We start from the raw sequence: 26,629 nt of genomic DNA on the forward strand, positions 1-26,629 counted from the left end.
ATTAACCGCTTCTCTCCCAAAGTTGTTTCTCCCACTCCTGTTTCCGGTTCATCTGACGTCTTCTCCGTGAAGGAGATTCTGGCCTCCAAGACTGTCAGAGGTAAAAGATTTTTTTTAGTGGATTGGGAAAACTGTGGCCCAGAGGAGAGATCCTGGGAACCTGAGGACAACATCCTAGACAAAAGTCTTATCCTCAGGTTCTCAGGCCCCAAGAAGAGGGGGAGACCCAAGGGGGGGGGGTACTGTTACGCCGAGCGCTCCGGGTCCCCGCTCCTCCCCGGAGCGCTCGCAGCATCCTCTCATTCGCAGCGCCCCGGTCAGACCTGCTGACCGGGTGCGCTGCAATATTACTCCCAGCTGGGATGCGATTCGCGATGCGGGAGGCGCCCGCTCGTGATGCGCATCCCGGCTCCCGTACCTGACCCGTTCCCCGTCTGTGTTGTCCCGGCGCGCGCGGCCCCGCTCCTTAGGGCGCGCGCGCGCCAGGTCTCTACAATTTAAAGGGCCACTGCGCCACTGATTGGCGCAGCAGGCTTAATCAGTATGTTCACCTGTGCACTCCCTACTTATACCTCACTTCCCCTGCACTCCCTCGCCGGATCTTGTTGCCATTGTGCCAGTGAAAGCGTTCCCTTGTGTGTTCCTAGCCTGTGTTCCAGACCTCCTGCCGTTGCCCCTGACTACGATCCTTGCTGCCTGCCCTGACCTTCTGCTACGTCCGACCTTGCTCTTGTTTACTCCCTTGTACCGCGCTTATCTTCAGCAGTCAGAGAGGTTGAGTCGTTGCTGGTGGATACGACCTGGTTGCTACCGCCGCTGCAAGGTCCACGCCAATCCCTCTCTGGCACAGAGGATCCACCTCCAGCCAGCCGAATCGTGACAAGGAGCAGACCTTTTCGGCCTCAAGTTGAAGGGGTCGGACTCCCAATCAGTTGACGGGAAATATTTGAAGGGAAGCTGTGTTGGGGCTGTTGGTCTGGTGACCGCTGCAGCCCATTCTCCACGAAGGCTCTGGACCGGGGTGTACTCCACAATTTCACCCACCTCCAAGGTATAGAATTTCTTATGGAGATATGGCCTTTGCACTGCTCGCCGGTTTACGAGGATGGTCTGCCCAGTGTGGCAGTCAAGGAGTATCCCATAACCTCTGACCTTGTCGAACTTGGCCACAGTTGCTCTTCTTCTTTCCAATGGCTCCTCCCCTTCTCGGGGGTGATCCCATTTGCGGATGTACAATGCCTCAATTTCTTTGGTATTTTCTTGATACCGCACTTTTTCTTCATAAGGCAAATGCACGTGCTTGGGGGCATAGAGCTCTTTGTGTCGGGCCTTTAAGTTTTCCATCAATTCGGCTAGCTCGGCTTCTTGACGGGCCCTTTCTCTTTCTGCAGTTGGGATTGGTGGGAGTGGCTTCCCAGGTAATGGTTGAAGTACTCTGTGCATGTACTCGATCAGCTCCGGCTCATCTCCGAACACCCATTGCAGCAACTTTGGTGAGCACGGTCGTGCACTTGGCAAGCTTGATCGAGGAATGGCCTCAGGGCTGGTGGAGGAAGAATAGGCCGCCTCTGGCGGGGTACTCACAGCAGACTCCTCCGACGGGATCTCGGCCCACGAGCCCCAGGTCCTGTGGTGAGGGGACAGTCTCACCGGTGATGCACCTCCAGGTGTCCCCGTGCTCTCTGCTGGAGGTGTCTCTGGCCAATTGTCGTCATCATCAGGCAGTGGGGGAAGATTGCAGGCCCGCTCTTCGTTTAATGACAACCACTGCAGACGGTCAGCAAGTTCTTGGAAAAGTCGGGCTGCGACTGCCACAACTTTCCGCTTTTCCGGCGCCATTTTGACAACTTCACCACGTGGAACGCTGCTCTCTGCTATGTCTGTACTCTCCGGCTCTCTGTGCAGACTGAAGAGGTCGCTGTGCGTGGCGTCTTTTATAGTGGGCTTCTCCAAAATGGCGCTAGGCAGGAAGGACGCTATCGGTGCAGCCCCAACTTCCTGTCCCTCCAGAGACGACTCCTGTATCTCCGAGTTCCCTTTCGGCTGCGACACAGCAACTTGGTGGCCATGCCCAGGGGCGGGCGTGGCGCAGCGCGGGCTTTCTTCGAGCGCTTTTCCGGCAGCAGTTCGGCTCCACCTGTGCTGACCGGACCAAAGGATCACAGCATGAACTCATTGCGCAGTTTACACATTTCAGTTGAAGATAAATCGTCGCCTCCCCCCTTACTTTTCTCGTGGCCCCCTTGTATGGTGCACTACAAGCACTGCTCCCCTACACAGCAACATGGTTTACAGCACATGAATAAAGTTTGTTTTCTGGGGGGGAGTACACTTTCACTAGTGGCAACAGTAGTAGGCACACACCCGAATCCTGTTCGTGCAACGCCAAAAAGGCTTTGTGGTAGCCCTTGGGGGGTGTATGGTAGTTGGGGTGTTGTTTCGGTAGATGAGGGGTTAATGTTAACCCTATAGTTTGTGACGCCAGGCTGAGGGCTAGTATGCTGAGGTAATTTTCCAGGCTATCGCCGCCCTTCCCAGTAACGATAGGTGCATGAAATGACTGAAGGTCCACAAGGTACTTGAACTTGAACTTAAATAAACTTTACTGAAAGGCTTGCGGTACATCCGATGCACAATAACAGTCTCTATATAGTTGAGTGACTGACAGTTGTTGTGGACCGTGAATTGTAATACAAGTCTCTGAATTTAGGGTAATTTGCGAAGATCCGTCCGGATTTAGGGGATAGATAAGGTCCGGTGATCTTGCAGAGTGCTTAAGGATTGATACACTCACGATTCTGAATTGATCAGCCGTTGCCGCGAGGCTCGGGCCTAACTCACTGCGGAAGATAGCTGCGCAGATCCTACTCGTTTGACAGCCCGGGAACAAGAGAGTGAATAATGTCCGCCGCTCCCTTATATGGGCAGGGGTGGGGTTATTCTGATTGGTCCGAATATCTGTCATTCACCGTCACAAAGAATGATGGGTGCAATACATCACAGGGACCTCCAAAGGTCCTTAAGCAAAAACCATAGAGTTTACCTGATCACGTGACCCGCAGGTCCTGCTACGCTGCGGACAGGTAATTAACTAGTTATATACATTAGTACTATTACATTTACATAAATCCTGAATAAACTATTAGTTTAATGACTATCTAGATGACAGGTGACAAGGGGCAGACCAGACTAAAAGGACCCCGACGTCCTAGGGACTCTGGCTATGGGGACCTATATACACAGGTACCGGATAGGATGCGGTACCGGGACACCACACCTATATCTCCTGAACTCGCTTCACAGTCCCATATTGGTGCAGAGAAGTAAATATACACCGTGTCCATAAGGAGTTAATAATAAACATCCCCAATAATCCTGATCTGACACCGACCGCACACACCTACCTGTATCTGTAGAGGAGCCGTGTACAGGACCTGCGATGATGTCACCGTCATGTGATCAGTCACATGGAGGAGGAGGAGTCACATGATCAGGGGCTGCTGCTCTAGGCTCATCTGCTCAGTGTATGCAGGACTCTGCTGTGCTGGTTGTGATCGCTGCTGGATGAGCTGAAGTTATGTGTATGCAGCAGAGCTGTGTGTGTGTGATGTGCGTGGTGCAGAGCTGTGTATGTGTGTGTTATATATGTCTGCAGCAGAGCTGTGTGTAATGTGCATGTAGCTGAGCTGTATGTGTACACAGTAGAGCTGTATATGTGTAATGTACATGTAGCTGAGCTGTATGTGTACACAGTAGAGCTGTATATGTGTAATGTACATGTAGCTGAGCTGTATGTGTACACAGTAGAGCTGTATATGTGTAATGTACATGTAGCTGAGCTGTATGTGTACACAGTAGAGCTGTGTGTAATGTACATGTAGCTGAGCTGTATGTGTACACAGTAGTGCTGTATATGTGTAATGTGCATGTAGCTGAGCTGTATGTGTACACAGTAGAGCTGTATATGTGTAATGTACATGTAGCTGAGCTATATGTGTACACAGTAGAGCTGTATATGTGTAATGTACATGTAGCTGAGCTGTATGTGTACACAGTAGAGCTGTATATGTGTAATGTGCATGTAGCTGAGCTGTATGTGTACACAGTAGAGCTGTATATGTGTAATGTACATGTAGCTGAGCTGTATGTGTACACAGTAGAGCTGTATGTGTGTAATGTGCATGTAGCTGAGCTGTATGTGTACACAGTAGTGCTGTATATGTGTAATGTGCATGTAGCTGAGCTGTATGTGTACACAGTAGAGCTGTATGTGTGTAATGTGCATGTAGCTGAGCTGTATGTGTACACAGTAGAGCTGTATATGTGTAATGTACATGTAGCTGAGCTGTATGTGTACACAGTAGAGCTGTATATGTGTAATGTGCATGTAGCTGAGCTGTATGTGTACACAGTAGAGCTGTATATGTGTAATGTACATGTAGCTGAGCTGTATGTGTACACAGTAGAGCTGTATATGTGTAATGTGCATGTAGCTGAGCTGTATGTGTACACAGTAGAGCTGTATATCTGTAATGTGCATGTAGCTCAGCTGTATGTGTACACAGTAGAGCTGTATATGTGCAATATACATGTAGCTGAGCTGTATGTGTACACAGTAGAGCTGTATATGTGTAATGTACATGTAGCTGAGCTGTATGTGTACACAGTAGAGCTGTATATGTGTAATGTACATGTAGCTGAGCTGTATGTGTACACAGTAGAGCTGTATATGTGTAATGTGCATGTAGCTGAGCTGTATGTGTACACAGTAGTGCTGTATATGTGTAATGTACATGTGGCTGAGCTGTATGTGTACACAGTAGAGCTGTATATGTGTAATGTACATGTAGCTGAGCTGTATGTGTACACAGTAGAGCTGTATATGTGTAATGTGCATGTAGCTGAGCTGTATGTGTACACAGTAGAGCTGTATATGTGTAATGTACATGTAGCTGAGCTGTATGTGTACACAGTAGAGCTGTATATGTGTAATGTACATGTAGCTGAGCTGTATGTGTACACAGTAGAGCTGTATATGTGTAATGTTCTGTATCTTTTTGATCGCTTTTAATTTTCTTATGGTACATGAAGTGACCAAAAGTGCACAGTTTCGGACTTTGGTATATGAATATTTCGGACATTTCCGCACACGGTGTAAAGTGGGAGAAGGGAGGGGGTGGTTTCCATTTTTATCAGTGGGGCTTTATTTGTATTTTTATTAACATTTTTAATTTTACACCCATAGGGGACTTTTACTAGATATCGATTGTAATGTCCCTTTTTCTGTGTTTTGTATTTTTATGCTTTGAGTCCTGTTCAGACATTAGGTTTGTGTTTATTCTCCCTGCTTTGGGAAGAATTAACCCTTCAGCACTGAGAGGGTATATAAAGCCTCTTCAGGTGCTGTTCTTTTTTTTTTTAACTTGTTTTATTGAAGTTGGAATAAATACAAAACAACAGCTCCATACAAAATAATCACAGACTACAGGATAACAGTAGCTTAAAAATAGTCGTTACAGTAGAACAGTGATGATAAAGCACAGTCATTATAGAGCAACTGAGGTCAAGGAATGCTTGACCCTAAAACAATAACAGAACAGAACACATTCCCACTAGATAAAGAACGACATTGCCGAGACCCCATCAAGGGAAAAAAAAAAGAGAAAAAAAATATAGGAAATATGACACACATAACACCAAACACCCCACACCGTTTGGAATTTGTCCGGGCATTTCCTATTTTTAAACACCAATTGTTCATACGGGAGAATGGCATTAACCAATTTCATCCAGAGAGGGCAGGTATCAATCCATCGCAAAGCAATAGCTTTCCTAGCCATGAATAAGCCTTCACAGAGGAAAATTCTAATATGATGTTGCCAAGACTCTTCGTGTAACAAACCAAAAAGGCCTATCAGGGGGTCTAGCGGGATAGGAATGGATATTAGTGAAGATAGGAAATCATTGATGGCCGGCCAGTAAGTCTGAAGGAAGGGACATTGCCACATCATATGCCAAAAATCGTCTATGGGGAATGACACCTGTGGCAGGCATCGGAAGGCTCCCGTCCCATCCTACAAAGCCTCACCGGAGTGAGATAACAATGATGGATAATATATAGCTGAATTAATTTGTTGTTAGCTGTCGGAGAGACCGTTAAATGGGAGGACAGAATCTCCGACCAATTGTTCGAACTGAGAGAGGGGACGTGTGCCTTCCAATAAGCCTCCGCTGAGTCGTCCGTGTTAGCAAGTTTTGTCCTAGTAAGATGAGTGTACAGAATAGAGATTAAGCCCCTCGGTTCTTGGGAACGCAATATCCCTATAAGTCGGTAAGCAGAAATAGGGGCTCTCGGTAAGGAAAATTGAGCAGTCAAAGCGTGGCGGAGCTGGAGATCTATAAAACGCAACTCGGGGGACCCCAAAGTCAGTCTGAACCTTTGTGAAAGATTTCAATACGTCATCTTGAAACATGTCTCCCAATGGGGCAACCTCATGGGCCTGCCAGAAAGGGGGATCTTAATCGTCCGTCAGGTTCGGGAGGTGGTAGTTATGCCAGAGGGGGATATCGTCTTTAATAGCGGTGAAGGAGGTGACCGACTGCAATTGGCACCATATCTGTAGAGCCAGTTTGTGAAGGGGGAGGGGTCTAGAAGAGGACGCCCTCCAGAAATGAACGCATAGAAGTGAGATCGAGAAAAAAGGCTAAGTGATGCTCAGCATTCGGCAGGGGATCTGAGGAGACGCAATGGCGAAGGTACCGGAGCTGACCCCCAAATAGTATAGTGTAAAATCAGGGAGTGCGGTTCCCCCCAGGTCTTTGGGACATTGCAGGGTGGAGAGTATAAGTTTGGATCTACTAGGTCCCCAGATAAATGTAGGGAGGAGGGAGTCCAGGGATTTAAAGAAGGACATCGGGACTGGGTTAGAGGAATGTTCCAGGAGATAAAGGAGCTTGGGCAAAACTATCATTTTAACCAGATCAATCCTATCAGGGACTGTCAAGGGCAGGGCCCCCCACACTCACAATTTAGCTTTAACATAGGGAAGGAGAGGTAACACATTAGATTGAAGATCTAGGGAGGAGTCCTATGAATGACATCACCCAGATATTTAAAGTGGGAAACAACAGCCAAACCACAGAGAGTAGAGGGTCCAGGTCACAGCTGCAGAGGCATAAAGGCGGATTTTGCCCAATTAATTAGTAGACCTGAAAATTCCCCAAATCTATCAATGATGGAAATAGCATGAGAGAGTGTCTCAAGGGGTCGGGACATAAATAGAATCAGGTCATCCACATATAGACAGAGACGGTCTTCCCTCCCACCAATATTAATACCTGAGTACATGGGGTCCTGCCTAAGGAGAAGGGCCAGGGGCTCCACCCCCACCGCGAACAGGAGCGGCGACAGGGGGCATCCCTGGCGAGTTCCCCTGCCCAATGTAAATACAGCAGAAGAGAGGCCATTAACAACTACTTAGGCCTGGGGGGAAGAGTACAAAATAGAGACCCATTTAATAAAACGGGGACCAAAGCCAGAGCGAGCCAAAACCCCCCCCTAAGATAGCCCCATTCTACAGAATCGAAAGCCTTGGCCGCATCAAGGGAGGCCAAGGCCCAATCTTTATCCAGCGCCACCCCAACTTGGACTGCGAACTGAACCCTCCTGATATTGCCGGAAGTGGACTAGCCGGGCATAAAGCCAGATTCCCTTACGTCCTAACCAGTAGCACAGATGGGGTATTCCACCCCCCGCGAACTGGTAGGACAGATGGAAGTTTTATTGAACCTAATTAAACAATCAGTAAGACACACCCACAACCCCCTGTATAAGTAAGAGGGTCATCCTCTGCCTCATTGTGTTTTTTTCTGTCCTCCCGGACAGTGGGACAGATGGTGACCCCCTTACTCCTGTTGGAGGGGGGGGGGGGGTTTTCTTACTTGCAGTTCTGGGCTTAGTTTGCGCCCATCTGCTTCTATCCTCGGAGCCGCGACTCCAATCGCGGCCCCGGCCGGAAGTGCGTCAGCGGCGTCTGACGTCACTTCCTGTTTCTCTTTTTCGCTCCCGGCTCGGTTTTTTGCGCCGTTTTTGCCAATAATGCGGCGAAACCGAGCGAGGAGCCTCTTCTATAACCCTCTAACAGATAGGGTTCCTTTTCCTCCTGTTTTTTGTAAGACAGGATTTCTTTTTTCTGCAACTCCGCCTTGTGGGCGGAGTCTTGTTTTGGCGCCAGTCAGGAGGATATTTAATCTCCCCCTAGGCTGCCATTCAGCCTCCTAGAGCACAGAGCTGTTGGTACTTCCACAGTCCTGTCTTTTTGAGTCTAGTAGTGCATCCTTGCGGATACTACTGTTTCCCTATCTCTCTATCTTACCTGGTCTCTTGCTGAGAACTTTGGGTATTTTTATTATATTTTAGCTAGCCGCAATTTTTTCTTGCCGCTACATTATCTAATCCTCCTCTCATATTTACCTAGATATGTCGACCGAGGGCTCAGGGGATCGTGAAGGCTTGGCAAAAAGATCCGCCAAGCGCAAGCACCTCTCTTGCCATGACTGCAATACTCCCCTTGAGGATAATTATGAATTTTCCAGGTGCCCTCCTTGTAGGGCTAAGTCTCTACCTTCCCATCAGACTGAACCTACAGTCCAGGATATGTATGTGTGGGTCTCCTCTAACATGTCGGCTATGCAAGCCTCTATTGAGGAGCTGAAACACGTTGTCTCTCAGAAACGCGCCAGACCTTCTTCACCTCCCAGAATGGAGATGTCTGTGGATCAGGAGAGAGAAGATTCCAAGTCCTCCTCTTCGGATGAGGAAGTCACTGCATCTTATTTTTTTCCGCTGGAAAAGACCCAGCGTCTTCTGAGATCCATCCGGTCGGGGGACCAGGATGTTGATCCCGGGGAAGCCTCTACCTCCGCCTCTAAGGGACCTAGGGTCTTTAAAGCGGATGATACCCTTCTGTCCGTGCTTAGAACGGAATGGAAAAAAACAGAAAAGGGTCCGGTCTTAACTAAAAGATTTAAGACCATGTTTCCTATACAGGAATCTCAGCTTTCTTCCTGGGGCCCTGTCCCTAAGGTTGACATGGCAGTTGCCAAACTGTCCAAGAGGACAGTGGTCCCTGCCGAGGATGGGTCTTCCTTGCAGGATCCAATGGATCGGAAGGCTGACTGTGCCATGAGGCGCTCCTACTCTACTGCTTCTGCGTCTGCATCAGTGGCGATAGCTTGCTCTGAGGTAGCAAACTTTTTGAAGACCCGTCTTTCTAACATCCAGTCGGATTTGGACCAGGGGGTTCCTAGAGATGAAATTCTTTCATCCTTCAAGACGTCCAATCTGGCCGTTGATTTTTTGTGCGATGCTTCCACCCAGCATCTTAAATTGGCCTCCAAGTCTATGGCCCTGGCTTCCGCTGGACGACGTCCTCTATGGTTAAAACCTTGGAAGGTTGACAACTCTTCCAAGAACACCTTATGTGCTATGCCTTACGAACCCGGCATTCTTTTCGGAGCTGAGCTGGACCGCATTATGGAGGGACTTTCTGACAAGAAAGGCAAGTCCCTTCCCTATTCCTCCTTTCGTGGTCGAGGCCGGCGTTCTGGGGGCGGATCAGCCCCCCAGCCTAAGCCTCAGAGAGTATGGGGTAATCAACGCCGGGGCGGAAAAAGCTCCCGTGGCTCCAAAGACAACAGAAAGCTCTGACTGCGGGCTTCTACGAAGCTCTGGGTTCCTTGCCGAGGTGACCTTTCCAGTTTCCCATCCTGCCCCCCAGATTCCAGTTGGTGGTCGTCTTCACCACTTTTCAAGCGCCTGGTCCCTCCACATTCAGGATCCTTGGGTCCTGAGATTAATCTCGGATGGTTATTCGATAGACCTCGAATCAATTCCCCCATCCAATTATGTGGAGACAAGAGTTTTTTCACCAATCAAACAGGGGGCGCTAGAAACCTACATTCTGGAATACATCCAGAAGAATGCCTTAGAGGAAGTTCCTCTTTCAGAGCGGGGGTCAGGAATTTATTCTCCAGTCTTCCTAGTTCCCAAGGTAACAGGAGACTGGCGGATGATTATAGATCTGAGATATCTCAATCAGTATGTGAAGCACAAACGCTTTCGTATGGAAACTATTCAATCTGTGGTCAACCTCATCTCGCCAGGGGATTAACTGGCTACTCTGGATCTAAAGGATGCTTACCTTCATATTCCTATTCATCCGGTATCCAGAAAGTATCTAAGGATCGCAGTTCAGGTAGGGGGAGTTCCAAAACACCTCCAGTTTGTAGCCCTCCCGTTTGGAATTTCTTCGGCCCCACACACATTTACCAAAGTGGTGGTAGCGGTAGTCGCTGCTCTAAGGCTCCAGGGGCTCAGCATCGTTCCCTACCTAGACGATTGGCTCCTCAGAGCTCCTTCTTCTGCGATCCTGTCCCAACATCTGCAACTAGCAGTATCCTTCCTTCACCAGTTAGGGTGGATAGTCAATTGGGCCAAATCCAATTTCCTCCCAACTACCTCAGTGAGGTTTCTCGGCTTCATAGTCGACTCAATCTCCATGACACTCTACCTCTCTCCCGAGAGGAAATCTCGGGTGCAGGAATCGGCCCTTTTTCTCTCTGTACCCCGGAGAGTTTCCATTCGCACTCTCATGCGGATGTTGGGACTTATGTCCGCTACCGTGGATGCGGTTCCTTGGGCTCTTTGGCATCTACGCCCTCTTCAATCAGAGGTGCTCGCCACTTGGAATCTCAGGCCCTCGGGCCTAAACAAGTGCCACTCCCTGTCTTATCGAGTCAGGTCCTCTCTCAGATGGTGGTCTCACCTCGAGGACGGCAAGTCAATGATCCAACCCCCTTGGATCATACTTACTACCGACGCGTCCCTTGTAGGTTGGGGAGCGCATCTCTTGGATCTGTTAGTGCGGGGATCTTGGTCTCCTCAGGAGAGAGGGTTAACCTCCAATCTCCTCGAGATTCGAGCCATCAGATTAGCACTCCTCCACTTTGCTTCTCTTCTTCAGGGGAAAGCAGTAAAGATCCAATCCGACAGCATGACGGCTGTATTGTACATCAACAAGCAGGGAGGCACTCGATCACAAAGCCTCCTCAGAGAGGTGGGTCTGATCTTGGATTGGGCAGAGAGGAACCTAACCCACCTGTCGGCAGTTCACATTCGGGGATCTCTCAATGTGATCGCCGACCGCCTGAGCAGAGGACTTTCAACTGGAGAATGGTCTCTCCATCCAGAGATGTTCAAACAAATAATACTCAGGTGGGGCATGCCACAAATAGATCTTATGGCAACAAGGTTCAACACCAAAGTGGTGAGATTTTGTTCCCTGTACAGGGAAGACAACCCAGTAGCAATCGATGCTCTCTCAATCCCATGGAGGTTCAGGCTGGCCTACATCTTCCCTCCAATTTCCTTGATCCCAAGGGTATTGATGAAAATCAGGCAGGACCAAGCCTCTGTCATAGCCATAATTCCATTTTGGCCCAAGAGAGCTTGGTTTACCCAACTCTTTTTTACTGGCAATCACTTCAGCCAAAAGGATTGGGGAACTTCAAGCGCTCTCGGCACTTGAACCATATACTAAATTTTTGCCGGATCGAGTGTTACTCAGATTCATGCCATCCTTTATACCTAAGGTTCCATCATTCCAAAATATTAATCAGGTTATATCCCTGCCAGTATTTTCTCCTCCTCCATCCTCCAATGAAGATAGTGCTCTTCATTGCCTCGAGATGTCTCCAGATCTATATAAGAAGATCTTTGGAGTTTCGGAAGGATGAAAATCTGCTAATTCTCTTTTCAGGACCCAAAAGAGGTCTTAAAGCTTCAAAGCCCTCCATCAGTAGATGGGTAAAAGATGCCATTCGTATTGCCATGGTATCCCAAGGTAAGGAGCCTCCTGAGTTTGTAAAAGCTCATTCCACCAGGTCTGTATCTACCTCCTTTGCGGAAAGGAGTCTTGTTCCCTTGGAACATATATGCAAAGCTGCTTCCTGGAGTTCACTCTCCACATTTATCACCCACTACAGACTTGACAGTAGATTGGCCGATTTCTCCTCATTTGGACGGACAGTATTATCTGCCGTCAGGCATGAGAGCCCTCCCTCATTGGGTTTCTGCTTGCCATTTCCCCATCTGTGCTACTGGTTAGGACGTAAGGGAATCGTTAATTTCTAACGATAATTTGTTTTCCCTTAGTCCTAACAGTAGCACAACTTTCCCTCCCTAGTTAAGTTATTTTCTTCTATTATTTACCTTTAGTTCTTCTTGTTACTACACAATGAGGCAGAGGATGACCCTCTTACTTATACAGGGGGTTGTGGGTGTGTCTTACTGATTGTTTAATTAGGTTCAATAAAACTTCCATCTGTCCTACCAGTTCGCAGGGGGTGGAATACCCCATCTGTGCTACTGTTAGGACTAAGGGAAAACAAATTATCGTTAGAAATTAACGATTGGTCTGCATGGATAATAGAGAGGATGGCCTTATTTAAACGATTAGCAAGCACAGTTGTAAGTATTTTATAATCTACATTAACCAAGGATATGGGTCTGTAGGAGTCACATTCCAGAGGATCCTTGTCTGGTTTAAGGAGGACGACTATATTAGCGTCATACATGGTAGGCGAGAGGCGGCCAGCCTCAAAAGATGCATCATACATAGACTTCAAAAGACCCCGTAGGAGGTCAGCATACATTACATAAACTTCCACAGGTAAGCCATAAGGACCAGGCGCCTTTTTAATGTGTTGCGATCGAACGTGTAAATTCACCCAAAAGAGGAGGCGATTTAAAACAAAAGCTTTACAATAGAGAAGTCTTTTGGTTTCTTAAATTATCTACATGAGTCCCTCTAGGTATGAATAAACGCCAGGACGTTATTCTCCATTATGAATCATATTTATCCTATTTTAGCCCTACCTATTGATATCTATATATGTCTTCTTCACATCTTATATATTTTTCTCATGTCATCATCATTACTACATATATATCTTTTCTTCTGCTATATTTATTTATGCATAGGATTATGATCAGTGATCTATATAGATATCTGGCCATACCTGGCACATCCTTTGTTCATTCATGTGACAGTTATATTGTTTAACAATAATAATTTATTGCTATTATATTTATTTATGCTTTTGTATTTTTTCTCTTTTTTTTCTCCCTTCATGGATCATATGTAATTTATATAGACACATATTTTTTGTAGTTCCCAATGTATCCATTTTTGCTGATACTTGGATCATCTATTTTGATTATACTGCCTTTTACTTGTAAGGAGTTAATTCCGGCCGGTCACATGACCTGTGATCAGTCGGGATTGCTCTCCCTCTATAAAAACCGACATGTACCATGCATTAGTTGAGTGACTAAGAGCTCGTACAGCGCTTGAAACGCGTTACTTGTACCTTCCTTGTCCTATGGATTAAAGTTGATTTTTTTTGCATAGAGCTTGATCCGTCTTCCTTTTCATTCCTTTGTTACTGGCTGGTGCCGTCCAGCACCTGGATCCATGCTCTGCTGCCCGGGGCGGGGTGAGCTGGTCTTCACTCTGTTTGTGTTTACATTAACCAAGGATATGGGTCTGTAGGAGCCACATTCCAGCGGGTCCTTGTCTGGTTTAAGGAGGACGACTATATTATCGTCATACGTGGTAGGTGAGAGGCGGCCAGCCTCAAAAGATGCATCATACATAGACTTCAAAAGACCCAGTCAGCATACCTTACATAAACTTTCACAGGTAGGCCATAAGGACCAGGCGCCTTGCCACTCTGCATGTCTGAAAGGGCCTCGGAGATCTCCTCTACCGTGATAGGAGAGTCCAACAGGGAGACAGAGTCTGGGGAAAGCATAGGAAACTGAATGGAATCCAGGTAAGCGAATAGATCCCCATCAGAGTTGTGCGTCTGGGAAGCATAAAGGGAAGAATAAAATTGAGCAAAGCGCTGAGGTGCTGTTCTGTGCTGGTGATTACACCTGTTACTCTGACCAGGTTTCCATTATGTTCACTGTGTCTTTCTGAGCACATGCCCTGAGTTTTAACCATGGTTATCTGTCCTGTTTGATATATAGATTTTAGCCTACTTTGTTTTAGTACTTTAGTACCATTTGCTTTGTGTTGCCTTAGTCTGTATTTAGTTAGTCCTGTTTTGACCCTTCTTTGATTCTGATCTCCTTGGATAGAATCCTGTTCTGAGCCTTGGGCTAATCTGTCTATCTAGGAGTATGTGAGTCTTGTGCCTGTGCCTATGTTTTCTTGCATTAGGATTTTTGTTTCCTCCTAGGCCAGTATTCTGATCATTTGGTGGAGAGTGCCTGCTGGCTAGAATTCTATTTGGATTTAGTATTGTTGTCTCTCCATGATTGGAGTGGGGTGTCTAGTGTGTTCCTTGTTCGCAGTCCAGTGTGCACAGTGCTCTTGAATTTCCTGACCCATTTAGTGTTCTGACATTCAGTTAACCTGTTCATCCCCTGTATCTCCTGGTTTTGTCTGCTGTATATTTATCCCTATATCTAGTCTTGTTCATATTATCATATCTGCCGTTAATCTTCATCCTGGTTCTTGAACTGTTTGTAAGTATGCTGTATCCTGCCTGGTATATCTGTATGTTAGTATGCTGTATCCTGCCTGGTATATCTGTATGTTAGTATGCTGTATCCTGCCTGGTATATCTGTTTGTAGCTTTGTAGTATTCACGTTATGTTCCTGACCTGATGTATAGTTTGGCTTATTTAATTTGACTCTTACGCCCATGCACTTTAGCGCAGGAAGGGATCAGCGCCCAGTTGTCATTCACCGCTAGGGTTTCTAGGCAAGTAGGCTGTTACGCCTAGCGCTCCGGGTCCCCGCTCCTCCCCGGAGCGCTCACGGCGTCTTTCTCCCTGCAGCTCCCCGGTCAGTCCCGCTGACCGGGAGCGCTGCACTGTCACGGCCGTTGGGGATGCGATTCGCACAGCGGGACGCGCCCGCTCGCGAATCGCATCCCAGGTCACTTACCCGTTCCCGTCCCCTGCTGTCATGTGCTGGCGCGCGCGGCTCCGCTCTCTAGGGCGCGCGCGCGCCAGCTCCCTGAGACTTAAAGGGCCAGTGCACCAATGATTGGTGCCTGGCCCAATTAGCTTAATTGGCTTCCACCTGGTCCCTGACTATATCTGACCTCCTCCCATGCACTCCCTTGCCGGATCTTGTTGCCCTTGTGCCTAGTGAAAGCGTTTTGTGTGTCTAAAGCCTGTGTACCAGAACTTCTGCTATCCACCCTGACTTCGAACCTTGCCGCCTGCCCCCGACCTTCTGCTACGTCCGACCTTGCTTCTGTCTACTCCCTTGTACCTCGCCTATCATCAGCAGTCAGAGAGGTGAGCCGTTGCTAGTGGATACGACCTGGTCACTACCGCCGCAGCAAGACCATCCCGCTTTGCGGCGGGCTCTGGTGAAAACCAGTAGTGACTTAGAACCGGTCCACTAGCGCGGTCCTCGCCAATCCCTCTCTGGCACAGAGGATCCACTACCTGCCAGCCGGCATCGTGACAGTAGATCCGGCCATGGATCCCGCTGAGGTCCCTCTGCCTTATATCTCTGATATCACCACGGTGGTCGCCCAGCAATCCCGACAGATCGCCCATCTAACCCACCAGCTGTCGGAAATGTCCACCATTGTGCACCAACTTCAGTCGCAACTTCAGCAGCAATCATCTCCTCCGCCAGCTCCTGCACCCTTTCCGCAGCGAGTGGCCACTCCTAGCCTCCGCCTGTCCTTGCCGGACAAATTTAATGGGGACTCTAAGTTTTGCCGTGGCTTTCTTTCGCAATGTTCCCTGCACATGGAGATGATGTCGGACCAGTTTCCTACTGAAAGGTCTAAGGTGGCTTTCGTAGTCAGCCTTCTGTCTGGAAAAGCCCTGTCATGGGCCACACCGCTCTGGGACCGCAATGACCCCGTCACTGCCTCTGTACACTCCTTCTTCTCGGAAATTCGAAGTGTCTTTGAGGAACCTGCCCGAGCCTCTTCTGCTGAGACTGCCCTGCTGAACCTGGTCCAGGGTAATTCTTCCGTTGGCGAGTACGCCATACAATTCCGTACCCTTGCTTCTGAACTATCCTGGAATAATGAGGCCCTCTGCGCGACCTTTAAAAAAGGCCTATCCAGCAACATTAAAGATGTTCTGGCCGCACGAGAAACTCCTGCTAACCTGCATGAACTCATTCATCTAGCCACTCGCATTGACATGCGTTTTTCTGAGAGACATCAAGAGCTCCGCCAGGAAAAAGACTTAGATCTCTGGACACCTCTCCCACAGTCTCCACTGCAATCTGCGCCTAGGCCTCCCGCCGAGGAAGCCATGCAAGTGGATCGGTCTCGCCTGACCCTGGAAGAGAGGAATCGCCGTAAGGAAGAGAATCTTTGTCTGTACTGTGCCAGTACCGAACATTTTTTGGTGGATTGCCCTATCCGTCCTCCACGTCTGGGAAACGCACGCTCGCACCCAGCTCTCGTGGGCGTGGCGTCTCTTGATGCTAAGTCGGCTTCTCCACGTCTCACGGTGCCTGTACGGATTTCTACTTCAGCCAGCTCTTCCCTCTCAGCCGTGGCCTGCCTGGACTCTGGTGCCTCTGGGAATTTTATTCGGGAGTCCTTGGTGAATAAATTCCGCATTCCGGTGACCCGTCTTGTCAAACCACTCCACATTTCCGCGGTCAACGGAGCCAGGTTGGATTGCACCGTGCGTCACCGCACGGAGCCCCTCCTAATGTGCATCGGACCTCATCACGAGAAAATTGAATTTTTGGTCCTTCCCAATTGCACTTCCGAAATTCTCCTTGGACTACCCTGGCTTCTACACCATTCCCCAACCCTGGACTGGTCCACTGGGGAGATCAAGAGTTGGGGTCCCTCTTGTTCCAAGGACTGCCTTAAACCGGTTCCCAGTACTCCCTGCCGTGACCCTGTGGTTCCTCCTGTATCCGGTCCCCCTAAGGTCGTTAGGGACTCTGCCTGCCACAGAAAATGCCTCTCCCCCCCTCCCAGTCCACTCAGGCAAGCCTCGGTGCCTCCTCTTGGCCCTCGTCCTGGTGTCACACTGCCCCGTGCCAGGCCTCGCCCTCTGCCCTCCCTCCCCATTCCCACTCCTGCTGTACTGCCTGCCATTGAGGAAACCATCCATTCCTTCCCGGTGTCCTCATCCCAGGGGAGGCAGTCACCGGACAAAAAAAAGGGGAGACCTAAGGGGGGGGTACTGTTACGCCTAGCGCTCCGGGTCCCCGCTCCTCCCCGGAGCGCTCACGGCGTCTTTCTCCCTGCAGCTCCCCGGTCAGTCCCGCTGACCGGGAGCGCTGCACTGTCACGGCCGTTGGGGATGCGATTCGCACAGCGGGACGCGCCCGCTCGCGAATCGCATCCCAGGTCACTTACCCGTTCCCGTCCCCTGCTGTCATGTGCTGGCGCGCGCGGCTCCGCTCTCTAGGGCGCGCGCGCGCCAGCTCCCTGAGACTTAAAGGGCCAGTGCACCAATGATTGGTGCCTGGCCCAATTAGCTTAATTGGCTTCCACCTGGTCCCTGACTATATCTGACCTCCTCCCATGCACTCCCTTGCCGGATCTTGTTGCCCTTGTGCCTAGTGAAAGCGTTTTGTGTGTCTAAAGCCTGTGTACCAGAACTTCTGCTATCCACCCTGACTTCGAACCTTGCCGCCTGCCCCCGACCTTCTGCTACGTCCGACCTTGCTTCTGTCTACTCCCTTGTACCTCGCCTATCATCAGCAGTCAGAGAGGTGAGCCGTTGCTAGTGGATACGACCTGGTCACTACCGCCGCAGCAAGACCATCCCGCTTTGCGGCGGGCTCTGGTGAAAACCAGTAGTGACTTAGAACCGGTCCACTAGCGCGGTCCTCGCCAATCCCTCTCTGGCACAGAGGATCCACTACCTGCCAGCCGGCATCGTGACATAGGCAGGGAGAGTGGTTTTAGGGACAGGTTTAGGGCTCACTACTCCCTGTTCCCTGCCTGCCTATCATGACATCGATAGATTGCTTTCACTGTTCTGTGCTCTGTCATAGGATAGCCCTGATCAGTGATATCTGCACTTTGCTAATATAGTCTTGTTTACGGGTGAATCCAGCCACCATTTTAAATTCTGCCCCTAGCCATCCTATCCCCTATCCAAAGTATAGGGGATAAGATGTCTGATTGCTCGGGTCCTGCTGCTGGGAACCCCCACGATCTTCCTGCTGCACCCGGTGTTAATTTAGAGCGTCAGGTGCAGCGCCGGAGGCTCGTGATGTCATGGCCACGCCCCCTTAATGCAAGTCTATGGGAGGGGGCGTGATGGCCGTCACACCCCCTCCCATAGACTTGCATTGAGGAAGCATAGACGTGACGTCACAAGCCTCTGTCCCGCATGGCCAGTCATCCGGCACGTTGCGAAGTTCGCTCTGTGCACGGGATGTCTGGAGTGCCGCAGCCGATATCATGGAGCTCCCCAGCGGCTGTACCCCCATGATCACACATCTTATCCTGTATCCTTTGGATAGGGGATAAGATGTCTAGGGGTGGAGTACCCCTTTAACTCAGCGCCCCTCACGATGGCTCTTTGGGGGTTTCAGCACCTGTCATTAAAGCCTTTAGATGCTGTCATCGGCATTGCTCATGGCATCTAAAGGGTTAATGGCGGACATCAGCGGGATGATCCGTCTTCTATGAAGCGTTGAGCAGTTCCTCCGCTCGCTTCGCGTGCCTGATTTGAATGTAAATCACGGTGCGCTAACTACCGGGAAACCGTGACCTACATTTACGTCATGTGACTTCTTTTACTTCTATATATTTTTTTCTTCTATTAACTTGTCCCTGTTACTTAGTAATTTTCCTATAATTCGATGATCTTTGATAAAATCTGTAAGTGCTGTCTTTATCCTGACACGAGGGAATATATGTTTATCGGCCATGTTGTTCCAGGCGCCATGAGCTTGAGATGAACAAATGACGTCCAACAAGTCCTTTCCATGAACCGAGGATTATCCGCTATAGGGGGAGATTTATCAAAACCTTTGCAGGGGAAAAGTCGGCCAGTTGCCCATAGCAACCAGATTGTTTCATTTTTAAAAAGGCCTCTTCAAAATGAAAAAAAGCGATCTGAATGTTTCCTCTGCGCAGGTTTTAATAAATCTCCTCCTTTAACCCTAAAATTGATTTGTCCTTATGTCCCTGTATAAGTCATTGGTCGCGTATTCTTCCTATAGAAGATCCAGCTTTTTTATAATATACAGAGCATTCTGACTATAACTGCGATGTGTCGTCTCTTTGTTCTCCAGGCCACTCGTCTTCTTACAGCAGTGGTCTCAAAGTGTGGCCCTCCAGATGTTTTTAAAACTTCAACCACCAATCACCTGATCTATATCCCATTGAAAATCTATAGGAAAGAACTGAAGATCATAGAAGAGGCCCGCGGAACCTTCAGGATTTGAATACTGTCTGTTTTTTTGTGTCACAGTTTAGAGCAGTGTTTCCCAACCAGGGTGCCTCTAGCTACTGCAAAACTACAACTCCCAGCATGCCCGGAGTTGAAGTTTTGCAACATCTGGAGGACCACACTTTGAGACCACTGTCTTGGACGAGTATCGGGTGGAATATTCCCATGATATCCATATATACATGCATATATATATATATATATATATGTAACACTCAATGGGGTTTTTGTCTCAAGTCCCATGCAAGTACCTCCTCTCCGCTCTGCATCTCCTGGTGAGTGCGTAAGGCTAAGTTTCCACTTGTTTTTTTTTCTGGCAGTTTTTGGAATACAGCCACTGCAGTTTTTGAGCCAAAGCCAGAAGTGTATTCAAAAGGAATAGGACATATAAAGGTAGGACTTACACTTCTCCTCCCTTATGGATCCACTTCTGACTTTGGCTCAAAAACTGCAGTGGCTGTATTCCAAAAACTGCCAGAAAAAACCAAGTGGAAACTTAGCCTCAGTCCAGCTTACAAGCCACACCCCTCCCGCATGCCCCACCACATCTCGCAAAGCCACACCCACAATGTAAGCCACACCTCTTATTTTCTAGCCTTTTGTGCATCGGCCCAGCTTGCAATTCTCATTCATTCCCGTAAAGCCACGTCCCCAATCTCTTCATCAGAACTCAGCCCCACCTGAGGCCGGGATATAGGGACGAGATATGAGGTCAGGATATGGGGACGGAATATGAGGACGGGATATGAGGTCAGGATATGGGGATAGGATATGGGGACGAGATATGAGTTTGTGATTTGAGGAGAGTATATGGAGACGGGATATGAGGACGAGATATGAGTTTGTGATTTGAGGAGAGTATATGGAGATGGGATATGAGGACAAGAACTTCCTCCTATTTTGCTTTTCTTCCCCCACAAGGATTAAGTAGGGAAAACCGGACAACGCCGTATACTCAGCTACTATGTCATAAATGTCGGAGGCTTCAGCCCCTCAGAGATCTGGGAACCAACCATAGAGCCACCTGGTTAATTCTTCTCCGCACTTCAGCCGAATACAACTTGTTCTTCCCTCTATAACCTAAGGAAGGACCCTGTGTAGAGTAGGAGACCCCACTAATCTAACACCTATAGGATCAGAATGTCCTAGAAGCCAGAAGTGATTTTGTGTCTCTAATCTGGTCATGTCCTGGAATTCTTCATCACTGGAATAAGTCCCTTCTCTGTGAGGTGTTTGGGTCTCCAGTAGCAGCTCCCCATGGATTATGCCTGTTGGGTCTTCTCCATGAGGAGCAGTGAATATCACAACCATATATCACACTCTTTTCCTACCATGTAAACTATAGTGATGACATCGCTGGATCGGTGACTACGTTCTAAAAGAAAACTTTTATTATCAATTGGGAACAAGTTTGGAGATGCAGTATATGATCTATGTATACATGTCAGATATCCTATGTACATGGTTAATATATAGATGTCTTATCTGCATCATTTAGTGCTCTCAATTGTCTTCTCTCCTGTGTGAATTCTAAGATGCCTGATAAGATGTGGTTTCTGAGTAAATTGTTTTCCACATTCTGAACAAGAAAATGGCTTCTCCCCTGTGTGAGTTCTTTGGTGATTAACAAGATATGTATGGTTACTAAAACATTTCCCACACTCTGCACAGGAAAATGGCTTCTCCCCTGTGTGAGTTCTTTGATGCTGAACAAGATTTGATTTCTCAGTAAAATATTTTCCGCATTCTGAACATGAAAATGTTTTTTCCCCTGTGTGAGTTCTTAGATGTTTAACAAGATGTATTTTTTGAGTAAAACATTTCTCACATTCTACACATGAAAATGGCTTCTCTCCTGTGTGAATTCGTTCATGTTTAACAAGAATATATTTCTGGGTAAAACATTTCCCACATTCTACACATGGAAATGACTTCTCTCCTGTGTGAGTTTGTTCATGTTGAACAAAACTTGATTGCTCAATAAAACATTTCCCAGGTTCTGAACATGAATATGGCTTCTTCCCTGTGCGATTTCTTTGATGTTGAACAAGATATGATTTGTTAATAAAACATTTCCCACATTCTGAACATGAAAATGGCTTTTCCCCTGTGTGAGTTCTTTGATGTTGAACAAGATGTGATTTCTGAGTAAAACATTTCCCACATTCTAAGCATGAAAATGGCTTCTCCCCTGTGTGAGTTCTTAGATGTTTAACAAAATTTGATTGCTGAGTAAAACATTTCCCACACTCTGCACATGAAAATGGCTTCTCCCCTGTATGAGTTCTTTGGTGTTTAACAACATTTGATTGCTGAGTAAAACATTTCCCACATTCTGAACATGAAAATGGCTTCTCCCCTGTGTGAGTTCTTTGGTGTTTAACAAGATGGGTTATCTGAAAAAAACATTTCCCACATTCTGAACATGAAAATGGCTTCTCCCCTGTGTGAGTTCTTTGATGTTGAACAAGAAGTGATTTCTTAGTAAAAAGTTTCCCACATTCTGGGCATGAAAATGGCTTCTCTCCTGTGTGAGTTCTTTGATGTACAACAAGATATGATTTTTTAAGATAACATTTCCCACATTCTGAACATGAATATTGCATCTTCCTTGTACAATCTTTTTGACGTCCAACACCCCTTCTGTGGCTTTCATTCTGCGTAACATCCTGTGATGACTGAGAAGACAGGACCTGTATATAAGGATGAGATGACAGATCTTGGCTGTGAAGGGCTGAGGGTGTATCTGGGATAATGGAATGTTCTTCATATGTATCTTGTGTGATATCATCATCTGCTTTATAATCTGAAGATATAAGATTCTCCTCTGATCTCCCGGTACAAGAATCTGCAGAGAATAACACAGATTTTATTATTAGTATTAACCCTTTAATAACCCAGGATATGTAATCTTTAGAATTTTCTTTTTTTCTTGCTTTCCTAGGAGCCATAACTCTTACTTTTCGATCTACAGAGCCGACTGAGAGCTTGTTTTTTGCTGGACCGATCTTACTTTGTGATGACACCTACATTCACTGTGTGGTAATATTATTCGTCAGCTCAATACCATCACAATCTAATTTGCATAGTTTTACACTTTAGTCCCTTTTAAGAACAATTACAACAAAAATAAAAAATAAATTTATTACAACTTGAAATTTTTACACAAAAAAAATTAAATTTTTATTATTGGAGGGGGTTTATTTACATTTTACTCCTTGTATGGGACTTTTATGAGCAGTTATTCGATTGCTCATACAGATGAATGCAGTAAATATGTACTGTATTGATTCATTATGTCCGCGCTCCATTGATAGAGTTTGAAAAGTTTTTTCCTTTTTTTTTTTTTTTTATATATGATGTGACCAAAAATCTGCATTTTTGGCATTTGGCTTTTTTTTTTTTATTAGGCTGTTGACCCTAGGGCATCAAAACTTAAAATTTTAATAGATTGGACAATTCCTTATTTGAGCGTACTGCATATTTTTATTATAATTATTTATTTATTTTTGTAAAACGGAAACCTAGGGTGATTTTATTTTTTATTAGGAGAGGGGATTTTATACAATTGTAAATACATTTTTAGTTTTTTATTCCCCATAGAGGATTTTTATAAGTAATCCTTAGATTGCATTCACTGTATAATGCTTTACCTATTGCACAGCATTATACAGCAACAAGACTTTCCTCCGCTGCTCCCCCCGATGCCTCCAGTATCCCGCTTCCACCCTCCGCAGTGTCCCTATTCCTTCTTCTTCTGGTTAATCCACCAAACTAAAGCTCAGCTAATTGTCGCCCTCAGTGATGTCCGACCTCGGCTGGTGGTCAGATGAGCGGCAGTGTGATGTATTCGGTCACCAGGGGAAGTGGGGCAGATCCAATAAACCTACAGGTGGCGATGGGTCTGCAGAAATCTTTGTCTGAGCAGGAGCGTAGATGGTTGAGGCAGAAGAAGCTCAAAAGGAGACAGGCAGAACTGTAGCATATAAAAATAGCCAGGGCCCAGCAGGGAAATGCATTGCTGCTCGTTAATAACGCTGAGGAAGAGAGAAAACCCAACCTCCAATGTCTACATGTTGTGTATTGTGTTATCTGGTATATGTCTCCATGTTGTATATTGTGTTATCTGGTACATGTCTCCATGTTGTGTATTGTGTTATCTGGTACATGTCTCCATGTTGTGTATTGTGTTATCTGGTACATGTCTCCATGTTGTGTATTGTGTTATCTGGTACATGTCTCCATGTTGTGTATTGTGTTATCTGGTACATGTCTCCATGTTGTGTATTGTGTTATCTGGTACATGTCTCCATGTTGTGTATTGTGTTATCTGGTACATGTCTCCATGTTGTGTATTGTGTTATCTGGTACATGTCTCCATGTTGTGTATTGTGTTATCTGGTACATGTCTCCATGTTGTGTATTGTGTTATCTGGTACATGTCTCCATGTTGTGTATTGTGTTATCTGGTACATGTCTCCATGTTGTGTATTGTGTTATCTGGTACATGTCTCCATGTTGTGTATTGTGTTATCTGGTACATGTCTCCATGTTGTGTATTGTGTTGGCTGGTACATGTCTCCATGTTGTGTATTGTGTTGGCTGGTACATGTCTCCATGTTGTGTATCGTGTTATCTGGGATATGTCTCCATGTTGTGTATCGTGTTATCTGGTACATGTCTCCATGTTGTGTATTGTGTTATCTGGTACATGTCTCCATGTTGTGTATTGTGTTATCTGGTACATGTCTCCATGTTGTGTATTGTGTTGGCTGGTACATGTCTCCATGTTGTGTATTGTGTTGGCTGGTACATGTCTCCATGTTGTGTATTGTGTTGGCTGGTACATGTCTCCATGTTGTGTATTGTGTTGGCTGGTACATGTCTCCATGTTGTGTATTGTGTTGGCTGGTACATGTCTCCATGTTGTGTATTGTGTTATCTGGTACATGTCTCCATGTTGTGTATTGTGTTATCTGGTATATGTCTCCATGTTGTGTATTGTGTTATCTGGTATATGTCTCCATGTTGTGTATCGTGTTATCTGGTACATGTCTCCATGTTGTGTATCGTGTTATCTGGTACATGTCTCCATGTTGTGTATCGTGTTATCTGGTACATGTCTCCATGTTGTGTATCGTGTTATCTGGTACATGTCTCCATGTTGTGTATCGTGTTATCTGGTACATGTCTCCATGTTGTGTATCGTGTTATCTGGTATATGTCTCCATGTTGTGTATTGTGTTATCTGGTATATGTCTCCATGTTGTGTATTGTGTTATCTGGTATATGTCTCCATATTGTGTATTGTGTTATATGGTATATGTCTCCATGTTGTGTACACATTGGTATATTTCATGTCCATATTCCAGCTGTAATATAACATTAGTTTGCATTTTGACTGGATGGAGGAATTTACAAGAAAGAGACAGGACACAGAGATGAAAGAATTCTGCACAATTATTACAAGCAGAGAATCTGTAAGTTTTCTCTGCATTTAGTGTTTACTACTCACCTGGGCGGTTACCTGTAGGAATGTCCTCCTTATACTGCTCATCACCGCTCCCATCTGTTTCTTCTTCTTCCTTTATGTCTGTAGCATTACTATAGATCAGATTTTTCCCTGTAGGAATGTCCTTATACTGTTCATCACCGCTCACATCTGTCTCTTCTTCCTTTATGTCTGTAGCATTACTATAGATCAGATTTTTCCCTGTAGGAATGTCCTCCTTATACTGCTCATCACTGCTCACATCTGTCTCTTTTTCTTCCTTTATGTCTGTATTATTAACATTGATATTTTTCCCTGTAGGAATGTCCTCCTTATACTGCTCATCACCGCTAACATCTGTCTCTTCTTCTTCCTTTATGTCTGTAGCATTAATATAGATCAGATCTTTCCCTGTAGGAATGTTCTCCATATACTGCTCATCACCGCTCAGATCTGGAGAATTAATATTGTTCTGATCTTCTACCTGATTCTTAAAATGTACAAGAAATAAAAAGTAATCAGACAGTAGGAGAAGTCATGTGGGATGTTATAGATGAGCAGGAGATGAGGAGTCATGGAGGGTGAGGGGACTGACCACAAGAGCTTCACAGCCCTTCTACAGATCATAGGGAATATCTCCATCTACCTGATCATCCTGTGGAAGAAGAGGACGGGGACACCTCTCTGGTGCTGTTCTCTTACTGGATCTGACTGTAGGGAACACATACAGAGACTGAATTCATTCTTTACATACAAATAATGAGAGGACGTGTGTATATAGTCATGTCTATTACCTGGTGATGTGAGGGGCTGCTGATCCTCCATCATGACCTGATCCTTGTACTGATCCTTGTGTCCTTCTACATACTCCCACTCCTCCATGGAGAAATAGACCGCCACGTCCTGACACCTTATAGGAACCTGACACATAATGATACAGTCATCACCCCGACCCCTCCAGTGGTGTTACTGTATAATGTCCCAGCATTCCCAGCAGTGTCACCTCTCCAGTCATCACCAGACCCCTCCATTACTGTATAATGTCCCAGCAGTGTCACCTCTCCAGTCATCACCAGACCCCTCCATTACCGTATAATGTCCCAGCAGTGTCACCTCTCCAGTCATCACCAGACCCCTCCATTACTGTATAATGTCCCAGCAGTGTCACCTCTCCAGTCATCACCAGACCCCTCCATTACTGTATAATGTCCCAGCAGGGTCACCTCTCCAGTCATCACCAGGCCCCTCCATTACTGTATAATGTCCCAGCAGTGTCACCTCTCCAGTCATCACCAGACCCCTCCATTACTGTATAATGTCCCAGCAGTGTCACCTCTCCAGTGATCACCAGACCCCTCCATTACTGTATAATGTCCCAGCATTCCCAGCAGTGTCACCTCTCCAGTCATCACCAGACCCCTCCATTACTGTATAATGTCCCAGCAGTGTCACCTCTCCAGTCATCACCAGACCCCTCCATTACTGTATAATGTCCCAGCAGTGTCACCTCTCCAGTCATCACCAGACCCCTCCATTACTGTATAATATCCCAGCAGTGTCACCTCTCCAGTCATCACCAGACCCCTCCATTACTGTATAATGTCCCAGCATTCCCAGCAGTGTCACCTCTCCAGTCATCACCAGACCCCTCC

General features: G+C 46.8%; 1 protein-coding gene across 1 annotated transcript in view; it reads right to left on the bottom strand.

Annotated features, from left to right (window-relative positions):
* Positions 1-26,629, bottom strand: part of LOC130307908 (oocyte zinc finger protein XlCOF7.1-like) — a 131,473-nt gene that overhangs the window by 93,784 nt on the left and 11,060 nt on the right. Inside the window, exons 2-4 of the mRNA XM_056552208.1 lie at positions 25,772-25,898; positions 25,624-25,688; positions 25,002-25,467 (exon numbers count right to left, since the gene is read on the bottom strand). Of these exons, the coding sequence (XP_056408183.1) occupies positions 25,002-25,467; positions 25,624-25,688; positions 25,772-25,898 (658 nt within the window). The remainder of the gene's footprint in view (positions 1-25,001; positions 25,468-25,623; positions 25,689-25,771; positions 25,899-26,629) is intronic.

This window comes from Hyla sarda, chromosome 1, assembly GCF_029499605.1.
Source record: "Hyla sarda isolate aHylSar1 chromosome 1, aHylSar1.hap1, whole genome shotgun sequence".
Classification (NCBI taxonomy): Eukaryota; Metazoa; Chordata; class Amphibia; order Anura; family Hylidae; genus Hyla; species Hyla sarda.